Source organism: Neodiprion pinetum, chromosome 3, assembly GCF_021155775.2.
Source record: "Neodiprion pinetum isolate iyNeoPine1 chromosome 3, iyNeoPine1.2, whole genome shotgun sequence".
Classification (NCBI taxonomy): Eukaryota; Metazoa; Arthropoda; class Insecta; order Hymenoptera; family Diprionidae; genus Neodiprion; species Neodiprion pinetum.
This window is the reverse complement of record NC_060234.1, coordinates 20184123-20210421: the sequence shown is the minus strand read 5'-3', so window position 1 is coordinate 20210421 and position 26299 is coordinate 20184123. Positions and strand designations below refer to the sequence as shown.

Below are 26299 nucleotides of genomic sequence, written 5' to 3'. Positions count from 1 at the left end.
TACTCACGTTGGCAAATTTTACATCATAAACTTAATTTGTGTTTCCGAAAACTTATGCAATTTAAATTGTTTTCAGGTGGAGTCGAAAATGTTCAAAGTTGAAACCGCGACCAAAATATTCACGAAGAATATTAAAGTAAGAAACGCTCGATAGTTGATACGAATTTTCATTTCCTTGTGTTCACCAGTTAAAGAGAGATTTGGTATTAATGCTTTCTACTTACGAAAGGTGAGTTAATAAAATTTCAACTGGCATAACGCGTATACTCTATTTTCATTTCGTAAAATAATGGAACGGTGCTATTTCTGTACTGATTTTAATGAAACACAAATAGTTGTCACGTACATATAGTACGTAAGATATAATGTTATAATTAAACTCTTGAAACAATTTGCCATCTCCAAGTATAATGAGATTTTTGAAAAATATAAATGAACGATGAAAGATCAGTTTCATTGAGAATTTTTGATTACAGTTATGTGCAAAATGGAAGTGAATTGCTAAGTGAGAGAGCCAGACAACATGCAACAACGATTGAGGTAATGTAAAATGGTCAATGGTTAACTCAGTAATAAATCGATTTAGAAAGAGAATATAAAACAGGTAATTGTAATTTATAAAAAAGTGAAACAATATTCAATCGAGAATTTTTCAGCACCTGAAATGATAAAGTTTAGCTATTGTGGAGCTTCAGTTCCGAAAATTATATCGTTAAAAACCTCTAAAAGCTTCGTTGCAAACCTACTACCGTACCTACGTCAAAAATTGACCCAGTATCATTGTCATAAAAATAGCTCGTATTTTAATTCTAACAGACATGCATTTTTATGATTTACAAAAAAGAAAAAAAGAATTTGCAAAAACCGCAATGCAATTCGAGGTGTGTACGTATGTATTACAGAGCACATGCCGTTGCTTAATAGCGGTAATTGAATCGTGAATGAAGATAGATGAATTGTGCAATGAAAAACAATGTCTGCAGGACACATTTATAATCTAATAATTTATTTATTGATTTGATAAAAAAAAGTTCTAACTACCGGAATACTTTCCAACATACGATTTTCGTCGTTCATGTGTTCATGTTTATGTATTCAAGTAACTTTTTCGGTCTAAATAAGTAAAAAAAGATACGACCTCCGTATAACCACCGCAATATTTATCAATAGGATATGTGATTTTCTGTAAATCCAAAACCAATAACAATGATTCCATTAAATTTCCACGGAAAATAATTTACTTCAATGACCAGCAAATGTTCTGTACTCTTCAATTGACAGATCAATTTCTTAAAAAACTGCCGATTTTGCAATTGAAACGATTTTTACGTCGAGCTGCGACTTTTTTAAAACATATCGTACCAGGAATTTTAGTAAACAGCTTACGATTTAAAATAACACGAAGAGAAAAGAAAGCGAGTTCTTCTTAATGCCAAAGGGAATTTTATGCAACAATACAGTTCCATTAAACACCAAAGAATATGTTTTGAACATAAATTACTGGCCAGTGTAGATAAAAATATTTTGTCATATCTTCGATAAGATTCCGGCTCATGCGATGATCTTAAATATGAATAATAGACGAGAAGTGCAGTCGACAAAGACCGTTGTTTCCTTATTGCACACGATTCTTCATATATCAAAAGTTTACAAGAGTACGTTACGCGGTTTTTCACGAATCACGAAATTGAGGTTAGGGTCGCGTAATGTCAGATTTGTTTGCGAGAGCGCATGCGCGCAGTAAAGAGACGACCATTTTCAACTCTTAGGACTCAAAAGTGGTCTTCACAGTACTCTGCGCAGGCGCATTCGCAGACTCACTCGACCGTCATAGAAACAGGCCCTTTGTGTATGGAAAACACGCATGGAGAAACACGTAAAACATGCTCGCGTTGTATAAAATGTATTTCCAAAACCAGCAGACCAATTTTCTTCGTTAAATTCGAATCTATGCAAATGTCATTAAAGTTTGTGTCAACCGATATGAAGTCTAGAAAAATTTGACTTCTTTCCAACAGTATTTCAACACATTTATAATTGAGAATATCCGAACACTTTCAACGTCGTATAACCGTCAAAACGCATTACGTAGGTATTCAGAAAAATTCAGAAACTGAAATCACAGCCTATGTTTTTGTCCGTCGGTAATCCTAAAACGATTTTTAATTACCGAGCAGAATAGTTTATTATTTAGCGCAGACAGAGGACTATTTATCACAGAGCAGGTAATAATTTCTAATTATCAGAGCATCGGTCAAACACTTGTACACGTTGTTCGGCTACTGGAGTGGCATGGTGGAAAATAAACGCCGGTATCTCTGGACTACCGGCTGCTACTTCTAATCGGTACATGCCGCTCTCTTTGTGGGATGAAAAAGAACGACAGCGAAGAAAAAGAGACGAAGAAAATTCAAACTGAGAAAAAGAACAGCGTGTTTATAGCTGTAAATAAAGCAGGGGTTTCGTAAGGTAACAAATCGCCCACAGTGGCACCGAGGAGTATTTCAACCGGCAATTGATTGGTTCAATTAACCAAACGGTCCAAGATGCCGTAGGGATCCAGGTACCACGATACCAAACCAAGCATTCGTTGCAACAGAGAGAAGGAGACGACTAAGAAAAAAAAAAAACGAGGAAGAAAGAAAGGCTATTGAAATTTCTGCCTAGCGCCACGCCAAAGAGCGATAACACGGCGGGTTCATCCTTTTTAGAGTGAAAATTTCGATCGGTTTCCAATTTGACTGCAGTTATTATTACAGTAATAATGTTACAGCGTAAACTATGATGCGAAAATCTTCCAATTGCTAAGCCAAACAGTAAAGTGTTTATGAGAAGCACGTTGAACAATTTTATCTCCTTTTCGAATTGAAACTTTGCCTTAGAGATGTGATGAATGCAAAATTCATTTTCGCGTCGATCCTCAGTAATAGAATGCTACTTACCCGTGGACTAACTAACCAAATAAATAAATTGAAACAGAATAAATATTTTGGCTGCAATATCCGGTTCATGGTGACACGAAATGAATCTAAATCGAGTGGAAAAAGTACTTACCTCAAGAGTAACGGGGTGTCCACGTAGTACTGAACCCGAAAATAGAGCACAAATGCTGGTCTTCCGCTGCTATCAAGACCCTGAAATCGAAAGAATGAACAATGTGAGAATGAGTCCGTAAAATAAGATAAGTTGAATTATGCTTCATTTAACATGACACATGCCCGCGTGGCGAACGATTTTTCAGATATTGAATACATCGTATCATTTTTCCCACTCTTATTTCAGAGATCAAAATTCACGAACATAAGAAATGAAAATGTAGACAACTTCATTAAAATTGAATTTTAATCGTGTTCGGATAAAAATGGGAAAAACGTCCAGATCAATGTTTTTTTTTTTTTTATTTTTTTTTTCGAGTAATCTATAGTATAATTCTTGATGAGGTGATTCGTTCTGGTTTCATTTTTAAAAATTTGGGTGGAAAACAATGAATGTAACATTTCTTTGCATGATTATAAGTACTCACATAACAAAATATCAATTTTGCGAATCTAATCAATGACTGGAACAAAATAGAGTTGATGGTTTACGCAAACAAATCTCTGTTCAACGTGAATATGAAGGAATATTATTTTTCCAAGTAATCTATAGATTTGAAACGATAACAAAATTAGTTTTATATAATGCAGTTGTGCAATTGACCGTAACTAGCGTTGACAATACCTTTAATTGCTGGTTAATTTTAACATTAATATAAAGTTGACGACCTGAAAAGTTCTTACTTCATTTTTCTGTCAATTGAACCATTCCATTTATTGCATTCAATCATACATCAATTTGATCTTATTAATTTACTCATAGACAAAATACGCGTGATGATGTAACAAAATGTATGAAGGACTCGGTGGTTTTTTGTCAGCTGAGTTGAACATCGTAGTTAATTGTAACAACTATTTTCGTCGCCAAAATTGTTGACTTTTACTACTGTAGCCACGCTGCTTATTCCACTTCGTTGTTACTTCACTAAAATACCGGATGCTTAACACAAATGAAATTAAGAACAGGTTGGTCGGCCAAGGATTTATACTTTGTATTAATTTTATTAAGAGATAGTTGTGCATTGAGTCACTATTAATTTCTCATATTTGCAAGCTATTGAGATTTATTTGCAAAGACAAAAATAAAAAACACTACAATCATCAAGAGAAATCTTGAACATCAATATTTTTATTCAAATCTTTTCAAAATGGTTGAAAATCTAATAGATTCGTTCGATTTAACTTTGCAATGACTCATTTTGATCAGGAGATAAAGTCACTGAAATAGATTTTTTTTTTTTTTTTATTTTCTCAGTAGTAAATTCGGTATTGTCATTTGTTATTTATAACAGACATTCCCGCAATGTTGTAAAATTACATATTTAAAGATACCAAAATGATTTTGAAAATGACTGTTTCAGTGAATTTGTACAAGCTTTATTCCTCTGCATAAAATGAAATGACTCGTAAAGTAGCATCAAACAAATATACTATAGACTTTCAAGGATTTTCATAACATCTAAGCTTCTGTTTATAATTCTATTATCTTCCGGTAAGTATATTTTTAAATAAATCTTCATAGCTTGCGGATACGTATAATAATTTGACAAATACTCAATGTATCACTCTCTTGTAGTAAAATTGACAAACGGTATCGATTGTTTGTTAACTAACATCATTAACAAATCCGTTCCGTCCCCCGTGCGTCGACTCGAAGACGGATCGATCCGAAGGAAGGAATGATAATTTTGCAGAAACAGCATGACGCCCAGAGAAGCTTCAACGGCGAAAGAAGAGCCATTACCTACCTTCACCGTAAGAAGGCTACCTGAAGCCTACCTTGGCGATATGCCGCCTGCACAAAGTGTCGGACTCGTTTAATTACACGGTGGATCGTTTCACGTACACACATGGAATATCACTCCGAAACAGCTTCCAACCTCACTCCCTCCATCCCGAGCTGGTCATGCCTCTCGCCATTTTCAATTAAATTTAGAATAATCACGTGCTACAGTGTTTTGGATGAAAAATCTCTGCCAATTGTTAGATCAACGAAATTATTGTTCCTCAATTTTAATGAAATATTCACAGCGCATTAGGTGAATGTCCTAATGGTCGGACACCATGTCGTTGCTCACTATTAAACCAATAGTTTAACACAGTTATTTTATCGCAAAAATTAATGACTTGATCGTTCGTTGAAATGGTAATTTCGTCATCGCCATGAAAAGGAAAGAGTCTGTCGGTCTCCGTCCGACAAACTTTCGTGATGATCTCGCAAACGGACGAATGACAAATCTGAAATTAATCGGACTTAGCAACCGAATGAAAAAGTTTTGAAAGAAGAATTAGGAGAAAAACAATTTAAGCCGAGAAAAACATAATCGTTTATTTGAATGAATTATATGTTTGTCGGTATAACGTTGAAAATCGATTTATTTCCGGTAAACCCGGAAGTTCAAATTGAACGGGACATGGCAATTTATCGTCACCGTCTTGTGAGTGTAAAATCCTGGAAGTTTCAAATTTTTTCATCGTGCCGTTTCCGAGATTATAGCGGGAATTTGTCGGACAGACCGACAGACCGAAATCCAAACCACCATTTTTCTAAAAACCTGTTTATTCAGGTTTGAGAGGTTCGAAAACGCGAAGATTCGTAGAAATTAGAAAAAGTTATTTTCGATCGAAACCAATACTTTTCTTACATCACAAAAGGTGAGGAGAAGTAAACAATTACTCATAAAGGTGATGAATTTGGATGAAATGTAAAACTTTCCGGATAATTAGCGAGTTTCATGTTTGCAAAAGTGTACGCTAAATTCCAATAGGAGGTAAAAAAAAGCAGCCGATCACCCTTCTTTGTGTAAAACCACAATTTTTATTTCAGAGTAAAGATTGCCTTTAACTTGCCTTTAATTTGGGAGATACAAATAAATTAGCTTTAAAAAATGACACAAATTCGATTCATTAAGGCGAGAGGGTAATCAAAGGTCAGCAGAGGTTAAGGAGTTAAACGGTCAGCAAAAGAAGAAAAAACACCAGCGTAGAACTTGAAATTCATGTTCAAATCCCGATCGTGTATTTCTTCCTGCTAATCTTTTTGTTTCTTTTCTGATTCTTAGTGTTTAGTATGTTTAATCACTTGTTCATACATATTCCGAACTCAATGTACCCCCCATTCTAGCTCCGGGCGCCACATTTTTTTTTTTTTTTTTCACAAAAAATGTAGGTTTATACCAAAATTGAGTGTGGCTATAAGAGTGATTTCGAAAATTGACGGTATTTCAGTACACAAAAAATATGACAAGAAAATCAATGTTATGATTTCAAGATTTCGCGCGCGTTCAGTGATTTCTTGAAATTTCAGCAGTCGTAATGCTACACGGAAAAAAATCATTTCATGAAATTTCAAATATTCTGTGAGATATTGCAAGATTTCGTGTTTATTAGAGGAATTTTACGACATTCCGCAAGATGTTGTCAACCCCTCGGTATTCATTTTGCTTCAAATATCCACAGCTTTGAAAGCAAACTCGGTAGTATTGTTGAAAAAATTTAAACCGAAAGAATTTCGAACGAACGACTTCAAGTCTACAAGCATGTAGATCTGCTGTTTAACTAATTGTAATTTCGGGTCAGCTGTAAGAATTATAAAATATAAATTCTATACGTTGAAGCGTTGAAAATCACGCTACGAAGTTAAATTAAGCTCTTGAGCTGTATAAAATAATCGACTAATGCTGTCGAGGGACTCGGATCGTTTGGAATTTTATTCTTATTTTCACCTTCCTCCTTCTCCTTTTCGTTTATTTATTTTTTTATTTTTCTTCCTTTACCCCTCGATCCCTCGATTTCCCAACCGATTCCGGGTAACCAATTTCCATTAATCCCCCCCATCCATTCGGTGATCCAAGCGCGTTAGTATTTAAGCCCATTTGAATAATGGCCCTCAATATGTATACCGCAGGAGTATTACGGTGGATAGAAATTGCTGGCTAAGTCTTTCGAGACATTCTTTCAGGCTCCGCAGCTCCGTGAAGAGCTTGCGCTGCGCGTTCCGACGAAATTAATTGCCGCATAAAAAATGCATCCCCGGTAACTTTGGTACGATTAACCAATTACATTCGCTCTATTCTCAAGTTACAAGCCTCGTTGCCAATCATTCGGTGTCAATATTAAATCTCTGTGTCGAAATCGCTACGAATTAAAAAAATGATTCCAAGTTTCGTTTGCTGTTTTATCTGCTTTTAAAGATTTTATTTTCAACCATAGGATATATTCAAACAATTATTTTCAATTATAACTTTGACTTTATTCAAATTGAGTTTTTGTTCAACACACTATTCGGTCGTCGAAATAGATCGTAAAACGAGTCATCATTAAAATAAAACTAAATGAACTAAGTGTATCAGTTACTGACTCTGTCCAAATTATTAACCTTTTTTTCGTTTGATTGTTCGTTCTAACATTTACCGAAAAATAAGTTTGTAGTGTCTAACCGTCTAGCAATTGGTTTTAGTCATCGTGAAATTTACAATTTCTGACATCAATTTATATTTTTGGAAAATAGAAGGGTCAATAATTGGTTCTAAGCGTGTAAACTTACCTCATTCCGGGCAATTCGTGATTGAATTCACGTTTTTTACTTTTCATTTTTTTTTTCATTCATACTACGTTTTTCACATATATACACATTAGACTGGGCCAAAAAAATTGACTATTTTTTTTTTTGAAAAATATATTGAGAATATCATTCAGTATGGCAAAAAAAAAATTTCATGAAATTTTAAGCCCTTAATATTAACTTTAAGAGGTCTATCATCGCTATTTTTGATTTTTAGTAATAATTTGATGTTTTACGTCAGAACTGTCGAAATATTGAAGTGAAAAAATTTATGTTTACTCATTCCTTTATAACATTAAATTCCCTACAAAAAAGGTCTGATTATAGATTTTTGTCAGACAAGCCGTTTCCGAGTAATTAAGCTTAATATATTGATATAATTTCTCGATTAATTCTCGAGAAATTCTCGAGAAATTATATCAATTTATTAAGTTTATCGATTAATTCTCGAGAAATTCTCGAGAAATTATATCAATTTATTAAGTTTAATTACTCGGAAACGGCTTGTCTGACAAAAATCTATAATCAGACCTTTTTTGTAGGGAATTTAATGTAATAAAGGAATGAGTAAACATAAATTTTTTCACTTCAATATTTCGACAGTTCTGACGTAAAACATCAAATTATTACTAAAAATCAAAAATAGCGATGATAGACCTCTTAAAGTTAATATTAAGGGCTTAAAATTTCATGGAATTTTTCTTTTGCCATACTGAATGATATTCTCAATATATTTTTCAAAAAAAAAAATAGTCAATTTTTTTGGCCCAGTCTAATACACATACACCTACATAATTTTCTTTCAAGAAATATTAAATTCGAGGGACTTGACGCGTCGAGATTTGAAAAAAAAATTCTTGACATGATCACGTTTTTAGGCAAACGATAAATTAATCGCTTGGTAATAATAATAAAATACCGCGCCAACTTGTTTTACATTTTATGACCACGGTTTACGGATGCGATGACCGTCTTTGAGGAATCTAGATAGTTTCACATTTGTAAAACGTAATTATCTTCCAATTGTCTCCGTCGACAAGGTTTCATCTTCAAACTTGATTTGAAATTGTTTTTTGTACACGCGTGTTGAAAACTTTTTTGGTTCATTTACATGGCGGATGTTGTTTTCACCGCGTTTTTATGAACTGTGCAAAATTTGCTTCTAAATATACACACTTTAATTTATATAGTCAAAATTATTTTCAATCAAGTTTGCGACCGAACTTTTGCGGATAGTCTGAGAGTGAGTGAGTAATCCCATAGATAAGTTTAAACGATTTTGGAAATTTTACGTTGAGTGCGAATACCTGATGCAAAACTAAGCAGAAACTTTCCTTCTTCTGTTTTGAAGTTTTTTTTTTTTTTACTGTTATATCTACTGGCTCACGTGTAATATAGAATTTATATAAATAGGTGGAAAAAGAAACAGAGTTCGAGATAAAAATAAAAACCAGTTTGATTTATAAACTTAAGTTTACCCTTTCAGTGCCGTAACAGCGCGAGATTCTCAATTTCAGCTGGCTATGTATAAGAATTTACGTCAACGTTTTACGTTAATACCGCATAATCCTTGGAGAATTATCACGCGCTCATCTAGTCGTTAATGATTTGAAATTACTTTTTCACAACATACAAAACATCCCGCATGAACTCAACATTTTTTTTCCATCCTTATGGATGCTTGCGATAATTGGCCAGATAGTAATACTACTTAATAGAGCTTTCCGCAATTCTCTTGGAAATTTTAGATCCACACAATTCGAAGTTGTATTTTTTTTTCTCAATATCTATAGAACTAAACGGACTTAGGCTGCGCAATTAAAAATTTACTCAAAACAGTTTTACGTTTGCGAAGCCTTAAGTAGAACAGGGCAACCTAAATGTCGATTTCAGTGAAAAAGAAAACTAAATTGATAATTTTCGTTTAAGGTCATGCAACAGTCCTACCCTTACCGACCGAGCAAATTCACCGTATGTTAAATAAACAAATGAATGGAAAGGGTTAAAATGTCGACGGTGCATCCATCTTTTCTAGCAAAATTCAGGAAAGTTACTGAAATCCGGAAAATCGTCAAAAAAAATGGGTGGTTTTATTTGACACGTGTTACCGTTTCCACATTTCCCGCACTTTGGATCCAAAAAGTGCATAATTGAGATACTTTTCGCAATTCCGCAAAAAATTTGGAGTAAAGTAATCCTTTGTGAGATTATTTTCATGCAGTATTGAGGTCGCTGAACGAAAACTAGGAATTACAATAATTTCGGTATAAGTAAGTTCCTGAAATCCACTACGAAAGAACGATGCACCGTCGGAATTTGAACCTTTTCCCTTCATTTGTATATTTAATAGACGAAGAAAAAGTGTGAGTTTACTCGGTCGGTAAAGGTAGGAATGCTACATAACCTTAATACGGATCGTTTTGTTTTTCTGTAAATCTTACATAATATAAAGACACGTGTATGAGGCCTATGAAAAATCTTTGATACTTTAGTAATGAAACGCTTCACACGAGGAATCGAATTCAGTTGAAATATATTCAAACGTCAATGTATAACAGTATTATTGATATATTGCGCAAAGATAATATGCGTTCAAAAACATTATATTATACTTGAATAAAAGTAATTAATATAAAAAATATTTCAGTCAAGTGAGATTTCATATAAAATAATCTTCATAAAAGGTAAGAAAACTTTTTTACGAATCAATTTTTTTTTTTTGGAGTTTACTCCTTAAGAAACGATTTGAGTTATAGGGCCCGATACGGAAATTATATGAGGAGTAAAATCAAGTGTAACACGAAAACTTGAGGCGTTATAGAAAGAGACAAACATATATATTGAACATGCAAAAGAATGAGATGAAATACATTACACAGCGTATCCTGTACTCGGGGTCTCCTCTTTGTGCGGTGCTTCGTAGTTTCACTGTATAGTTCACTACCTCCGGTCTGAGAGTTGAATGTGTAAGTATGTTTGTACGTGTGTGTTGTGTGCCTGCGTATGAATTTATAAGACGTGACGTTATCACGTCAAAATATTTGAAAATATGGAAGAAATTGATTTAGATTATAATGAAGAGGAATTCGAAAAACAAATGGTTGCGGTTGATTGATAAGCTTATCGTTTACATTTATGAATAATATACATTTCAATTACGAACAGCTAGATCTTTTATTTAGTGTTTTTATTATTTTTGATTAATTTATTTAATATATTTTATATTTATATAATATTTTATATTACTTATATTAACCTTTGGCGGGCACACATTTTTCCTTACTTGCTATCGACTTGAATTTTGTACTCGAGGGTTTTTAGGGTCGCTGATTACGAATCTGCACTGAAAATTTGAAAATTCAAGATGGCGGACCAAACGTGCAAAAACTCGTTTGACGAGAGCGAAAGTTGGTACTCGGGGGTTTTCGGGGTCGCTAATTACGAATCCGCACTCAAAAGTTAAAAATTAAATATGGCGGATCCAATATGGCGGACCGAAAATGTAAAAAGTCGTTTGACGGGAACAAAAGTTGGTACTCAGGGGTTTTTGCGGTTACTCATTACGGATATGCACTCAAAATTTGGAAATTTTTGAAGTAATATAAATAATTCGAATAATTACAGATATGTGTTTGTTTCTCTTATCATTTTGGAAGATGCGTTCATTTACCCTCTTTTTTTATTCGATATATATCATAATTGTCGTTCGTAGGGAGTAAGCTCCAGTCGTGCGTCAGAGCTGACACACACACTTTTTTTTTTTTTCTAGATAACTAGATATTTTTATAGATCTGTAGATGTATCTAAAAAAAAAATGCAATTCCGAAATGGTTGAGGTATAAATAAAAAACATTTCAACACAAAACGTACTCACAAGCAATACATAAATTTGACCAACTGTTAGAAGTATTGATGATCAGCTGTAGGATGGAAAGAGCAATGGCTGATTTCATGGAGGATTCCTGGTATTGGCTAATGCAAGTATATTATCACTGAAGGTATAATGATAAACAAAATTATGGTCCCTCGCGTATGCACCTCTTTCGGGAATGAAAAAATTCGTGTCGAAAATTAATTCCAGGAATCTGAATCATTGCGCGAATGTGTAATATGTTGATTCTGCTTTCTCGCTGATCGGTTTACGCTCCGAAGGGTCGCATCGGGATCAGAAATACCTAGAAAATGTACGAACTGAGATGATTGATCCCGCTGAAATCGACGAGTGAAGCTTTGCGGTAGCACCGAGCGGCAGGTGTTCGGAGAAAATTGGTGATATAAAAGTGGCGAATTGGAACGATGTGGTCCGGGGTGTTTGCATCGAGACATTTCATACGTGAGAGCTTAATTTCAAAAGAATGTTTTTTTTTTTTTTTTTTTAATTTATTTCTTTATTACTATTTATTTTATTACCCCGTTTCTCAGAATCGAGGCTTCGTGGATCAAGCGGCTGAATATATCGGTGTAAAGCCGCAAACTAATTTCAGTTTGATTGAGCAAAAGGAGGCTGAAGTCGGACGTGCCAGCCTGCACAGCACAAATGCCTCGGGCTAGATAACCGGAGGAAGTATTTCTAGCTGAATGCCGAGGACCAGAGTTAGATAGGCATTAAAATCAACGAAACTGCTATTACCCCGGGGTAAAATAACGATTATATATATATATATATATATGTAGGTATACGCGTTCTATGTATGAGTAAATAAAAACGAACGAAAGGAGGAGGAGGGGTGGACAGTTTCTATGAGAATATTCAAGGTAATAAAAGAGTCATGAAAAATACGGTAGAGGCATGTGGACAATAATTAAGAAAAAGGTACAAGATTAGGTTGCCTTTGGCACTAATGTCAGGAATTAAGGTATAAAAGCTTTGCTCTCAGTAGGCGGGAGAAAATTTCATTTGTTACAATTGCTGGCAAGTTCCAGTAAAATGTGGTGCAAGTAGCGATTTCGTGTGATTATAGTTGTCTAGTTTGGCTAGTTATCTAGTGCTATATTGAATCTGTTTGGTTGACTATATTTTTTCAAGCAAAAATGGCATTAAAAAAATGGATAATGGACAAGAAAATATAGTACGAGTAAAAATAATCGAGAAGAATAGTTACGCGTATACTAGATTTTTTGATTACAGTTACAAAAGTCATTTTCATTCAGTAGCCAGAACTATATTTTTCAGCGCGATCAAAAATGGAAGTAAACTTGAAAACTGTATAATAGTAAACACAACTAAAAATTATGAGAAGATCGTATTCAATACGATGTCTAAAAAAAAAAAAAAAAAAAATGCCAAAATGATTGAACCTTCTCTTTTGGCAGTATTATAAGCAAGAAAACGAAAAAACTTTCGTATTGGTTATTATTCTGTGTAATTCTGACGGACAAAAAAAATTTTTAAAGATAATTATTTTCTACTTCATTGTTTGGTGCGATTACTTTACGATTAGAAATATGAAGAAATTGTTTTTATTTTACCTATTTTTTGAGCACTTAAAAAATTTAAAAAAAAAAGTAAATAATAATCCGTGTTCAATGTTTTGAAAACGTCGAAAAAGTTCTAAAACACTTTCCACTCTTGAAACCACGTCAAAGTTATGTAGAAGGTGGAACTAGTTTTTTAGAACTTTTCCATAATATTGAAGTGGTATGAGCTAAAATAATTCTAATCGTTAACTACCGATGTACTGTAAGAAAGTGAATAAATAGATGATGAAATCCATCAGAAGATTTATTGCAAATTAATCGAAATAGAGAATATACAAAGTTTTTATCTTAATAAAAGATTTTATAAAACTTTAATAATGTTTCTGAATAACAAGATTTTTCAAGTAAATAAGAATTGTTGCCTGGTAGGAACAATCTTGAAGTGAAATATACGAGAATTTTTCTAGAATTTGAAAAAAGTCGAACCCTCAAGAACGTTTGACTTACCTAGACTTGTAACTCAGAAGCGATGCCACGAAAAGATTAATTTCAAATAAATTGTCGCTAGGTACACGGTAGACACTGAAACTCCTCAAAAATGGCAGAAGTCAGAGAACACGCGAAGTTCCCAATCACAGAAAGGTAAACTAAAAAATAACCCAAAGTAATTTACGATCGAGGAGCCGAAGGATAATTGTAGTGAACTCGGGTATATGTAGTGTTGCGTTTAGGATGTGTTACAGAGACTGTATGGGAGGATTCTTCACATTGGATACTGTCGTAAAAAGAAATGAGAGGACCTAATGGAATGGGTATACAGTTGGAATACAAGGATGGTGGAACAGGCGGCGCGGCGGGATAAAAGTTATTGACTGTACACCGTAAACACGGTGGACCGAGCCTGGACTCCGTTTGCGCACAGTAAAATCCAGGTGTAAAATGAACCGCCGCCTGTGCCTCGTTAAATTCGATTCCCGTTTAAGCCGAATTCCGGAATCCGAAACTGTACCAGCCGTAACAGAAAATCCAAAGTTGTTGTGATGCGGGGTTTCCAGTCATAGTGATTTTTTTTTTTTTTTTTATACGACAAAAAAAAAGAAGAAATCCTAACCGAAGGATATTCTGGAATCCAATTTTGAAGGTTGCTTTGTGAATTGGAAGTTTTTCCATTCGAATAACGTGAAAACATATCGTTTTGACTTGATCCTGAAAGCATTTTACAGAGTCTAAGATTCTCTGATAAAGTCTTAATAATTCAGCAAAATCCGTAGCTTAAGAAGTTCAAAAATTTCAAAGCAGTAAATGTCGTGTCAAAATTTATCTCTAAACGTCTTCAGTGGCTGAATTATTCAGGTTGAAATCAATATTCAAACGACAAGTTTGTAGAGGATTATAATTTTTTATAATAAAAATGTCTTGAGAGCAAAGTCTGTAGCTTCAACGGTTCTCCACAAGTTATGACTGTTGAAAATCAATTTTATGTAAAAGTTCATCTCGAAACCTCTTCAGTGGCTAAGCTATTGATTGACCTTGTGGGAAAGATTCAAACGGCACTGAATTCATTGAAAAATACATCCGCGATTGAATTTTACAAACCATGAAAAACGCGGCTGAATGGCGAAAGTTTGTTTGAAATATTACCGTTCACCAAATGTTATTTAAATGGTAAAAGGAAGTACGCCGTGGTCCACCATTTAAAATTTTACGTTGAGAGGTATCCTTCTGCGAGTATTTTTTTCTGCCATGTTATTAACAAGTTTTTCAAGTGGTAGTGAGAGAAAGAAAAAAAAAAATATATCCTTTCCAAACGAAACACCATAGCGCAGTCAGTGCAGTACCAGTCAGGTTGTTGCTGCGCCAAGAGGCATTTTGCTACCCACTCAAAAGTACGTCTTGATCTTTCATTACCATAAATTAGATCCTCTACTCCGAAGGCAAGGATTAAAGTGCCCGATTCATCATCTCCTGAGGCAGCCAGCTAAGATCGCTCGGCGTAGAACGCGCCCGACTCTGTGTAACGAACAGGGAATACACTGACGGTGTGGCCCACAAACCGGAGGCTGATTCCTGCATGCTGGCCAGGACGAGGCCGCCGGAAATTCGGTAGCTGAAGATTAAAGCATCGTAACTTCCAACGACTCGGTCTAGCCTCTGCTATCGGTGGGCCAGTTATAACGAACGTCCGTTACGCCTGGGCCGTGTTTTATTTAACTCAAGAATCAAATTGCTCCTCGAAGATTATAAAAATCATGATATATGAACAGAGACAGCGTGATAATTACTTGTACTAATCTGTTACGATCGTTACACCGTTTCGATTCGAGTCAATTTGATGGCCTCTGACGGATTCATGCGAATATTCTTCCGGTACTCGATGATTATCGCTACTGAATTTCACAAGAGTTATTCAAATTATAAGACTACTTTCCTTCTTTCGTCATGCCTTTCATCAACGATCCCAACCGTAGAAGTTGATTAAGGATGTATGATGAAAACAGAAACGTGATAAAACAAAAACTCGGAAAGTCTCATTTAAGCTGATCTAGTTACATTGTGTATTAAAACAGTTCCCGTGGCAGTGAAAAAAATTTTGAATCGATGAATTTTCAATATAGACCCATCGTTATGTTTACAATTTGAAAAAGTTAACATCATTTTTCACGGAAAAATCCACATTGTCTGGATCAGAACCTGATTAACAACTGAATAAAATTTTGAGTAACAATAATAAGTTTATCTTCTGTAAATTATGACGATTCTAGGAGTAAATAAAAAAAAAAAAAAATACCGATACAAATGACGGTATGAACTAACACCATTATGTAATTACGATAAAAAGTTTCTCATCAATTTTTGCATCATTTCCGTCCAAGAGGCTGAGCTTCGTGTGATCAATGCCTGTTTTGTTGCACATTAAGCAGGTAGACAGGAAACCGTAACTAATCTACGGAGGTTGATTTGTCCCACACATACCTATAAACAAATCAAACATAGCCGTCGAGCGTCCAGCAGCAATACCGACAAATACAGTACCACAAATGAGTACGTGATAAAAAAAAAAAAAAAAAAAAACAAAAAGACAAAAATAAATAAATAATAATGAAGACTGGAGGAGCGAGCGAAGGTGAGAAGCGTAGCGATGGTACTTTATTAGAATACTGTGGGGGAAAATCTTGGGTGAAGATGTTTCAACGAGATAAGAACGTAGCGCGGTAGCCTGTGTTACCGAGCGAGTATTTATTGGTTATTGGTGGGCCATCATTAGTGCCTGGCTGGCTCGCTGGCTGATGCAGGGCAGATTCGGAGATAGCCAGTATGAATGTGTTGCTGGTTGATGCCACGATGCAGTGTATCTGCCTCCAGAGTCGACGAGGATGCTGTAGGAGAGCATGGATGCTACCGAGTTAAGTGGACGTAAAACAGGGATCGCGGATGCCGAGGAGGGGCTTTTTTTTAACGGGCTGACGGGCAGCCATTGCACCCGTAAGAAGAAATGCTAATTTTAACGGGCCCGTACTTTCAATTTTTTCACTTTGGGCTTCCGAATATTCATATCTCTTTTCCCTATTTTTCTAGCATTTTTTTTTTCCCTAGTTCTATCGCGTTGTTTGGAAACAAAACATGTTCTTATACTGTTCGTTTTGAAACATGTCAGTAACAAGGAACCGGTCATATTTTTGACATTGAAATGAAAGTGAAACATGAAAATCAAAGATTGATGAAAACAAAATAGTCACGATAACTGTGCATAGAATCTGATTAAACATATCAAACCTGATTTGATGCCGCTATATCAATTAAGTCACAAAATCGTAGGATTCTTATTCGCAGGTTAAAACTGTCGAATGGATACTGTAAAAAAAGGTTTGCTCACTTCGTCGGCGTACCGACATCTCCTTAAGATAACGTAAAATTATAGTTAATTCGTCGAAAAGGATTAAAAAATAGTTAATTAGCCGACTCGAAATTGCATGAGGATTGCACGCTAGTTACAGGTGCATTCGCTGAAAATTGTCAAGTTAAATAATGAAAATATACTCACGTATGTATGAGAACTTCGCCAATTTTTGGGTGCGTATTTGCTCAGCTTACTTTCAGGGTCCACGAAGAGATACTCGCCGTCTACAACATACCACGAAAGCAAAGTATAAGAGAAACGAAATTTCCATCAGTTTTCAAACAGCGCCTGTATGATTATTTACGAATACACGCAGTATGTATCGAAGTAAATATACAGTGAAACTTTTCTTAACAAACACCTCCCAACAACGGATTCCTCTTTACAACGGACAATCTTAGTAATCTCCTGAAGCACAATTCACACGTTAATATTGTTCCGAATAGCGGACACTCTTCAATAACGCACAATATTTTTAGTTCCGAAAAAGTCCGCTATTGAGAAGTTTCACTGTACTCATAGAGTGATTATCTATCTACAGAATCGTCTGTCATCTGCTATGGTTTAATGCGCATGCGCTACAATCAAAGAGCAGTTGTTCGCCAGGATGACCAACCGTCATGGACGTAACCTAAAAAATTTTGACAATTGTCACTGGCAGTTGCGTTCAACATCGACAGCTGTCATCATTTTTGAGGTTACATACGTAGTGCTCTCGAATTTTAGCGCATGCGCATTAAACTAAAACAGACGACGGACTATTCTGTGGATAGATAATCACTCTCTATGTATATCGTATACATACAGGCATCGTACACTTGGGGACAATGAATCGGAGACGGCTAATTTTTTACACTAGACAGTTACGTTGGCTACGCAGAGAAACCTACAGCGCCATAATCGGCCGAGCGCGAAAGAAACTCAACCTCAATAAATTTAACATAACCCATGACAGTCGGATCTAACCTTAGAAAAACCGCGGAGATTACTTGTTAGACTGACACGTGTTCTAAGGTTAGATTCGACGGTCATGGGTTATGTTATGTTTGTTGACATTGAGTTTGTTTCGCGCTCGGCCTGCTATGGCGCTGTAGGTTTCTCAGTGTTGCCAACATAACTATCCAGTGTAAAAAATAAGCCGTCTCAGATTCATTGTCCCCAAGTGTACATGTTTACTGGAAAAATTAATCGTTGTCTGTGGTACCGGAAACAGTTGCTTGCGGTTATTAATTTCCGATGTACGTACCACCGATTGGCTGGCGAGTGAGAAGTGAAGAAAAAGTGTGCTAGCAGAGTCGGTGCAGAGCTGAGCTAAGGGTACGAGGAGGAGGCCTTTCACTCTCAAAGCCCAGTACCCAATATGAAATGCTAAACGCTTCCATTAAATAACCTTTAATTGAAAAATTGCTGCGGCACAATCAAGAAATACCGGAGGAGCCTGCATTTCCCACAAATTGTTATGACTGCGGGTTCGTTCGCTGATTCAGAATTCCCCGAGTTCGTTCTACGGCGGCGCCGTCTTTACTCAAGAATGAACGGAACGCGCCACCTCGTTACAATACTTGTACATTAAGTTTCAGGCGAACTGAGCCCCCGTAGAGGTACATACCTATGATCGCACAAAAAAGTACAAAAATTTCACAGTCCGTCTCGGAAGCTGTTCCATTGCCCACTCGATGTCGTCTGTGGCAAAAAGGTTAGGTTAGGTTGGATTTAGCGTCGTTATTTGAGATCAAAAATACACCCCGTTCAAGGCAGTGCACACAAATGAGTATGTAATTTACGGTATGTTTCATTATCAATTTACGATAGTGATGTGCAAATCAAGAATGACAACTTTTTAGTAACGCCGCATAACTGTTGCGCAGGAGGGCCTGATAACAAAGTGATAGTTGGTCAAATATAAATGATAAGAGGATCACCGGAAAAGTTTTCCATAAAATTTTAATCAAACAAAGCGTATCTGTTCAACCGAATTAAACCAACATAGCTTTATAAAGGAGAGTAGGTTTACACTGCATAATTAAAATCGGTAAAACGTCGAACGACCTTGAACGTTTAGGAATGACTTGAAAATTAGTGAACGTCCAGCAACCTCTCAATATGGTGAATTACTTGAAAATCAATGATACCTTTCAACAATTAGGAATCGTTTGGAAACCAGTGGAAGTCAAGCTACTTATGAATATTAGGAATCATTGACGGACGATTTCCAAGTGATTTCCAGGCGGACAGCCCCTCGATGAAAGAAGACATTTCACCGTAGACAATCAAGCTTCGGAATGAGTACCTCGTCGGCAGGGCGTATGGAATGATGGAATCTATTTTTAGACACTGAGACCAGACGTTAAGGTTCGCTTAAATCCAAGACATTCACGTGCGCCGGATCACCGAGCACCGACTGTTTCTGGAGGTTCTTTCGAATTGCCTTCGTTCCCCGTCCGATACGAGAGGATCGGAGTCGAGATGGGGGAGAGACTGGTCTCGGGTTTAAGCAACCGGCACGGCAGCGGGATGTACAGTGCCCTTCATTCTTCGTGTACTCGACTTTTTGCACGCCCGACTGATGGGCCCAAATACCGATACCCCTAAATGACCAAGAAACAATGAAAGAGACGTGGACGCGCGCGTGCGCCCGAGGGTTCCTGCAGCTCTTGAATGAGAGGGCCTAAAACCTGTCCTGCCCACACGAGTCCTACTTGGGCAAACCCTACGACACGTACGACAAGGCGACGTGTTCTGAACTGGAACTGGGCGTTACCATACAGGGAATCGATCGGATCGACGGTCTGACTCGCCGTAATTGTAGGCATTGCAGTCTCCTAAACAGTGCGAGACTCGGAGCAGCTCGAGTATGAATTGAACGAAATTAGAACCTCCTTTACCAAGGGAGCTCATGAATAGGCAGGCTTGAGACTGTAGGAATTCAGTATATTCTTGTCGACGGTTGAAATCAAGCTGTCGAACTAACAATGAGTCATTGTGACCATCCGACCTTGAGTTGTAATATTTTCTCTCACAAGCTTGTCGTTTTTTGATGAACAACTCGAGGGTCCATATATATGATTAGATCCATTGCACCTAGAAAAAATGCAGAACGGATTTCCGCAGGTGGTTGCAGCCATAAGATCAATCGGCATTTGTCGTGAGCACTCTTTAGTATTCAGGCCTTTGGTCTTGAATTTCTCGGAAGGGACACATCGATCGTGTGCCAACGTGGTAAAATAAAATTTACTTTTTAAAATGCTGAAAAACAGGAATAAATGAATGAACAACAGGTATATGAGGAATGGAACTTGGGAGCACTGTAGTCTCCTGGAGAATTAAATGAAAACGGGCGGTAAAGATTAGCGTTGACAATAGAGATAATTGAGGTGTCTACTCAGCGGCCAGACGACACTATCGTCGAATTGGACACACGACGAAGATACCAGTTTACCACCAGACGACAGAACATGATGAATTAAACGGAGCTATCGACGCTAGACAAATTGAGTTTACATTCATTAGACCATATTAAATTCACCTGTCAAGATATAATTTAAGCCTGACGGATGGGAAGGGAGGGAAGGCGAACATCGTTCCTTATACAAATCACAGATTGTACACGTCACCAATATAACTGACGTGAATTGTCAGGCCCGAAGGTGCAACTTATTCTTCAACTTTCCTTAATGGATCTTATCCAGACAGTGGGTTATGCTAGTTTAATCGACGCTGGATTACGTTCAGTATACCAACTGCCTAGAGGACAGCAATATTTGATTAATACGGTTACATCAGTCACAATTATGTGAACGTTGTAAATTGCTGATGACCATTGGTTTTGGTGGAGACAAGTGGCCCAAGGAAATTGAGAACACCTCGTATTTGGTCACTGGGAAACTTGAACGCCTATTCTGAAGAGCTGTGAAAAGTATTATGAAATTTACGATATACTTTCCGTTAGGAAAATGAATTCAACGTGTCAAAGAACAAAGATGATGTACCACTCTTGAAATAAGTAGCATCGTCTACCTCAAAATCCAAAGGATTCAAACTCGTTAATATCCTCATCAATGTGCGGTAAAGTTACAAGAAGAATATTATACACCGAACATTCGGATAAGGCATGGTAACAGATGGATTTTCTATGCCCGTACAACGATTCTTCCAATTCTCAAACACTGTTCGTTCTAAAACTGTATCGCATGTTCCACGTACATACAGTATAACATTAATCCACTTACCGCAACGACAAACCCATCTGATTACAGTATGATACGTGCATTTTTAGTATACTATTTTCACCGTGCGACGTTACACCGCTTCTTCTCAATTTCTAAAGACAAAATGGCGTGTTATCGAGGGAGAATGACGTATTAACTACGAGACAAGGAATAAGTGCGAAATGGATTTGGCGCATACATTTCGATCGGCAGGTAGATCTACGGCGTCGAATGTCTAAGTTGACGGCGCGGCGGACCGCATTCCTTAGAGGGAAGGGATGAGGAAGGGACGAAGGTATCTGAGCAGGTTGAGCCCGAGAAGAGAGGAGACTGAGAGAGACAGACGCGGGTCCATCGCCTCAGCCTCTTCCAAGGAGAGGGTGAATTCGGGCATCCTCCTATCTGCCAGCTGCCCGATCCTACCGTCAGCTAGCACTAGAAAAGAAGAATAGCCAATTTGGAAGCTATTTGTACACCGCAGCGGCGGCGGATAGCTACCAGGGTTTGAATTGATTCCATTCTATTAAGACCCCACGAATACCGAGATCAAGATTATCGGACTTTTATAAGGCGACAGGGAAAGGGAGCAGGTGAAAAAAATCAAAGAAAAGTATGGAGTAAAAATTTCATCATCGGCGGTGAAACTTTAACGGTCTTCTTTTATTTCTAATTGAGAAAGAAGGAAGGACATGACTCTTTAATTCGAAATAGGATGGCGCAAATTGATTGTGAGGTTAATCGAATTGAATTTAGCTAAAGCAACGTTTGCTCAACCTACGAAAAATGGGGATGTAGCAAATTTCAATTACGATGACCCAACCATTGTGGTAATAGCTTCAAAGAGGTTGTATGATAGAATCATTATTTTGAGTTAAAAAAAAAAAGAGTATGGTTTAACTAATTTCGATTTGTAAATAGATTCTAAATGAATCATCTGAGTCGGGTCATTTAGAGAACTTCTCTGTTTAGATATCGCCGGCTAGCTAATTGATCGTTTTCTAAAATAGTAATTCTTCGTTATTTATGTTTGAGCAGCCAAAAACCGCATCTTAGAAAAATGGCGGACCAGCCAGCCTTCTGAGGTCGACCAAAACAAGTATGTTTTTATTTATATTAGAACGATGTCGGTCCAAATGACAAACCGTATTGCACGATGATTTTAGAAAACTTCGCAAAGAAACTGGAAAAGCGTGTTATATTTTACACATTTTTTCAACGGGATTTAATGGAATGACGTACCTCTTAGACTCGAGTTGAAAGTTCTGTACTTCAAGAGGGTTTTCAATGGAGCAAAAACTAATCCACCGTATTCGAGCAAAATAAAAAATCAAATAGAAATTGCCTTTATCTGAAACAGTACAATAAATACTATACATACGTGTAATAACCGTGAATAATTTGACTTTCGTTTTGTCGCAGGGCGACTTTATATTATAACGTAGTTACTCGACAAATATAAACGCGTGAACTACAACCACCCACAAGTCCTGCTACACAATCGGTTAATTTGAATCAACGAAATATTTCACAACAGACGACGTTCGTTTGCTTTAACCGTGTCTGTAAACAGCGTACAAGTACAGAAAATATTATGGGATGTTTGCTCGCGCGGTAGCGAGAGGTAGAAACGAAATCAAGGTACGCTATTCTCCACACGGTTTTTTCACCCTTGACTAGGTTCTGTCAACATTCGCTTTCACACCCTTGTTATACTTGGTTATACATAGATTGACTTATATTTCTTAGATGTATAATATGGCTCCGATACTGATACAGAAATTACAGTGTGTTGAATTTTTATACACGGAATGCTGTGTTCTTGGAATTGAGTGAAAAAAATAATGAGGACAAAAAAGAAGTCGTGGTAATAAGTATCGAATAAATAAAAAAAAGGGGATGATTCGTTTTTTTACGTTGAAAATTATCCACTTGTTTTCAATGTGATGTTGAATCAGATTTTCAAATTTATTGTGCCTAGTTTAAATTAGCCAATAATTCAATTTAAATTAAACAATTCAGACCAGTTGCAGCTAAGCTGCATTTATTTTGGTAATATTACTGTGAAGAAATGGTAATAAGAGAGCTTTTTCTGCATTTGATAATAATTTCAGGCATCTGGTTTTTGTATTTGCTCCTTCTCTTTTCTGGAATGAAAATTTTAAAGCAGAGATTTTTGGTGGTAGTATTTGATTTTACTTCAACTACGCATTATGGGTGTTACCACTTTCATAACTTTTTTTTGATTGGATTTTATCACCTGCACTAGTAACATTTTCATTTTCCTAATAATTACAATATTAAGTGAATAAATAGCCACATTAATAACCGAATGAATGGATCACCGGAAAGTTTTGATCATATCTTTTTGAATGCGTATAGACCTCAGATTTACAATAAATAAACGAATCCAAATGTTAGATAATGTTTGGGGATGTTCTGAATATATTTGCCTAGGAGAATTCTTTTTTTAGAAATTGAAAGTTTTACATATTTCAACCTTGTAAATTGTAAAACTGTAGCAAGTGAAAAAGAAGAACGAATATTCGCTGATATTGCAAATGCCTTATAAATATAATTCTCCATTATAAATCGTTGCCTACTATTATTTTATGATGTCATAAGCATGCAAAAACTGTAGTTAGATTTCGTTGCGAGTACAGAAGTGAAACTTTTTCAATAATATCCCTATTCCGTATTCACTTACCGCGTTGTCATTTCTATCTTATTAATTTCTATTCTTAGTAATAACTGAAGCAGTGCTCATTTAAGAAAAAAATCTAGCACTGGATATCTGATTCGACGTATAGTGCGATTCTATCCGATTGAAAACTCATCTGAATATCAGGGATAAACGATACAATTGTAATAAAACTGTAAAACAAGTTCAAAGCAGTACTGGAAGCCACCCGTAATTACAGTTTGTAATTAATGACATTTGAATGGCAAATTACATTTATATTTTGTAATTCAGGCGTAATTTATACATATATTGTATTTAAAATGAAACAAACAATACAAATTACGTTTGTAATCGGTAATAGATTTTGATTTAACTACAATTTTTTCCAGAAACTAAATCTGCATTCAGGTTGATAAAAATTTTCAAATATAATCAATATCTTCATTCGATCCGGCTGCAAATTTTGAACATAATCGATCACTGCATTGAACATAAAGTTTCTTGCAAGTACGCGGATATTTACAGAAATTTACGAACACTTAGGAACGTATGTGAGTATTATTGTACGAACGAAATATGTTCACATATAAATAAAAATATGACTTGTATTCTACCTTATCCTGATCACAAAATATAAATATAATTCGAATTTTATTTTTTTTTCAAATTAAAGAATACGATTTTCAATCTACATTTGACTGCCAAGTGCCATGGACTAATTATATTTGCTATTTGTAATTTATGATTGACGAATGATGATATCGCCCATCACCGTTTCAGAATGCGATGCCGCCCAAATATCTCGTACAGGGACAATCTCTTAAAACATGAAAATCAACTGCGCGTGCGTACAGGCTGGCCATCCCGAGTTTTCAGCTGTCAAACTGTGTCTGGCGGCGATGCAGTTGATACGAATTTTTTAGGTTAGAATCTCAAATAATCGAGACAGTGACTCGGAAAGTTTTTTCGAAGCATTTGTTACCGGGTCGGAAAGTTGATTCTTCGAAGAACGGTCGGAATTTAATGCTTATGCTCGTTGAAAATTCAAACGTACATATTTTGCGTACGTTGGCTCCCCTGTATCGCGGAAAAAAATATCGCTGCGGGAATATTTCACCGACCAACAAGATTGAATTATTTTGCGCATGCGCGGTTGATTTTCAAGTCTCGTGAGACTGTCCCGGTATAAGAGACTTGATCGCTCGCGCGCGCGTTTCGACTCCGTTACTATTTCAACCCAGAATTACGCGTCCGCCCGTTTCGTCCGCGGCGGGAAGCACCTGTGTTACCCGAGGTAGAACCCAACCATTACCCGGGAATGTTGCCCGCAGGCTGCGAACCCCGCGACCCCCCGTCCCTCAGGCTGCCGCTCCTTCACGTAGGTTCCTCCGGACGCACACAGGTGCGTGCCTGTAACTCGCTTACCTGCCTTATACCTCCGTAGGTCCGTAGGTGTGGGACAGGATAGGATGGGATAGGATAGGATAGGATAAAATAGGAAAGGACAGGATAAGTGCGCGTATGCCTCGTACAACACGTTATTTTTGTTCGTACTTACTGTACTATTTTCGCTATTGGTCATAACCGAAAAATATTTTAGTTTTAGGAATACGATTAAAATGGGTTTTGTGGCGGTACGAATGGAGCAATTGGGTATTTGGCGTGAAAAAATTAGGTCAGATTTTTTCGTTTTCGAACGAGAGAAAGAAAATGTGACCGGATTATTCTGAGCTTCTTTGACTTTGTATATAGTTGAATGTTAGATTTTTTTTTTTAAGTAACGAGTCAGTTGGATATGTTACGATCACGTAAAGTCGGCGGTTTAATATTTCGGTTACCCTATTGCAAAAGTAACGTCGATGACATGTCAAATTTTTTGACATTGTCTGAGTTTAAAAGAGAGATTGTGATTTTTTCGAGACACCCACAAGTTAACCTACAATGTCGATTTGAAATTTCTACACGTTTTCATTCGGTGCATGGCTACCATATTATAAGCATTCCTAAATTCAAATAATGGTCAGTGGTAATTGATCTACATATTTCTAGATGAAAAAATCTTGTTTTCCAGCTTCTAAGACTTCTCTGATAGACAGATGCTCTGCAAAACAACGTTAAGAAAGTTCATCACTCGTGAAATACGTTTGCTCTTATGTCTCAATGAATCCAAGCATGCTGGAAGATGTCTCCGACCAAGGAGTTGACATTTTTCAGTCAAAACAATCAATTTAACAACATGAATAATTACCTGATGAAAGACATTACTAACAAATTCAGAGTCGTCGAGAAAATCGCGACAAGTATAACGAGTATTACCAAATTATTACAAAATTTTCAAAGGGTTCAAGAAGCTTGTGTCGAAGTTATCAAACTTTTAAAATGATATGTGATTCTTCAATGGGGAGCTTCTTAGACTGCGGCTCAGTGAGTTTTAAA

The 26299-nt window shown here is 36.4% G+C and overlaps 2 protein-coding genes and 1 long non-coding RNA gene across 14 annotated transcripts in view; 2 read left to right on the top strand and 1 right to left on the bottom strand.

The window, feature by feature from the left end:
• Positions 1-26299, bottom strand: part of LOC124214016 (protein expanded) — a 143997-nt gene that overhangs the window by 14051 nt on the left and 103647 nt on the right. For all 4 annotated transcript variants that reach the window (XM_069134215.1, XM_046615954.2, XM_046615956.2 and 1 more), the window contains 2 exons: positions 17120-17199; positions 3055-3134 (listed from right to left, as the gene is read on the bottom strand). In XM_069134215.1, the coding sequence (XP_068990316.1) occupies positions 3055-3134; positions 17120-17199 (160 nt within the window). The remainder of the gene's footprint in view (positions 1-3054; positions 3135-17119; positions 17200-26299) is intronic.
• LOC124214018 (putative sodium-dependent multivitamin transporter) overlaps positions 1-26299 on the top strand; it is a 68006-nt gene that overhangs the window by 476 nt on the left and 41231 nt on the right. For 5 of the 9 annotated variants that reach the window (XM_046615959.2, XM_046615957.2, XM_046615958.2 and 2 more), the window contains exons 2-3: positions 77-229; positions 477-540. In XM_046615959.2, the coding sequence (XP_046471915.1) occupies positions 524-540 (17 nt within the window). In that variant the 5' untranslated portion in view covers positions 77-229; positions 477-523. Of the gene's footprint in view, positions 1-76; positions 230-476; positions 541-26299 lie in introns of those variants that run through there. The other 4 variants (XM_069134219.1, XM_069134217.1, XM_069134218.1 and 1 more) reach the window with 1 other exon arrangement.
• LOC138190551 (uncharacterized) lies at positions 10827-13358 on the top strand. Its single transcript, XR_011176585.1, has 3 exons — positions 10827-11636; positions 11741-11992; positions 12082-13358. It is a non-coding gene; the product is annotated as an uncharacterized lncRNA (long non-coding RNA).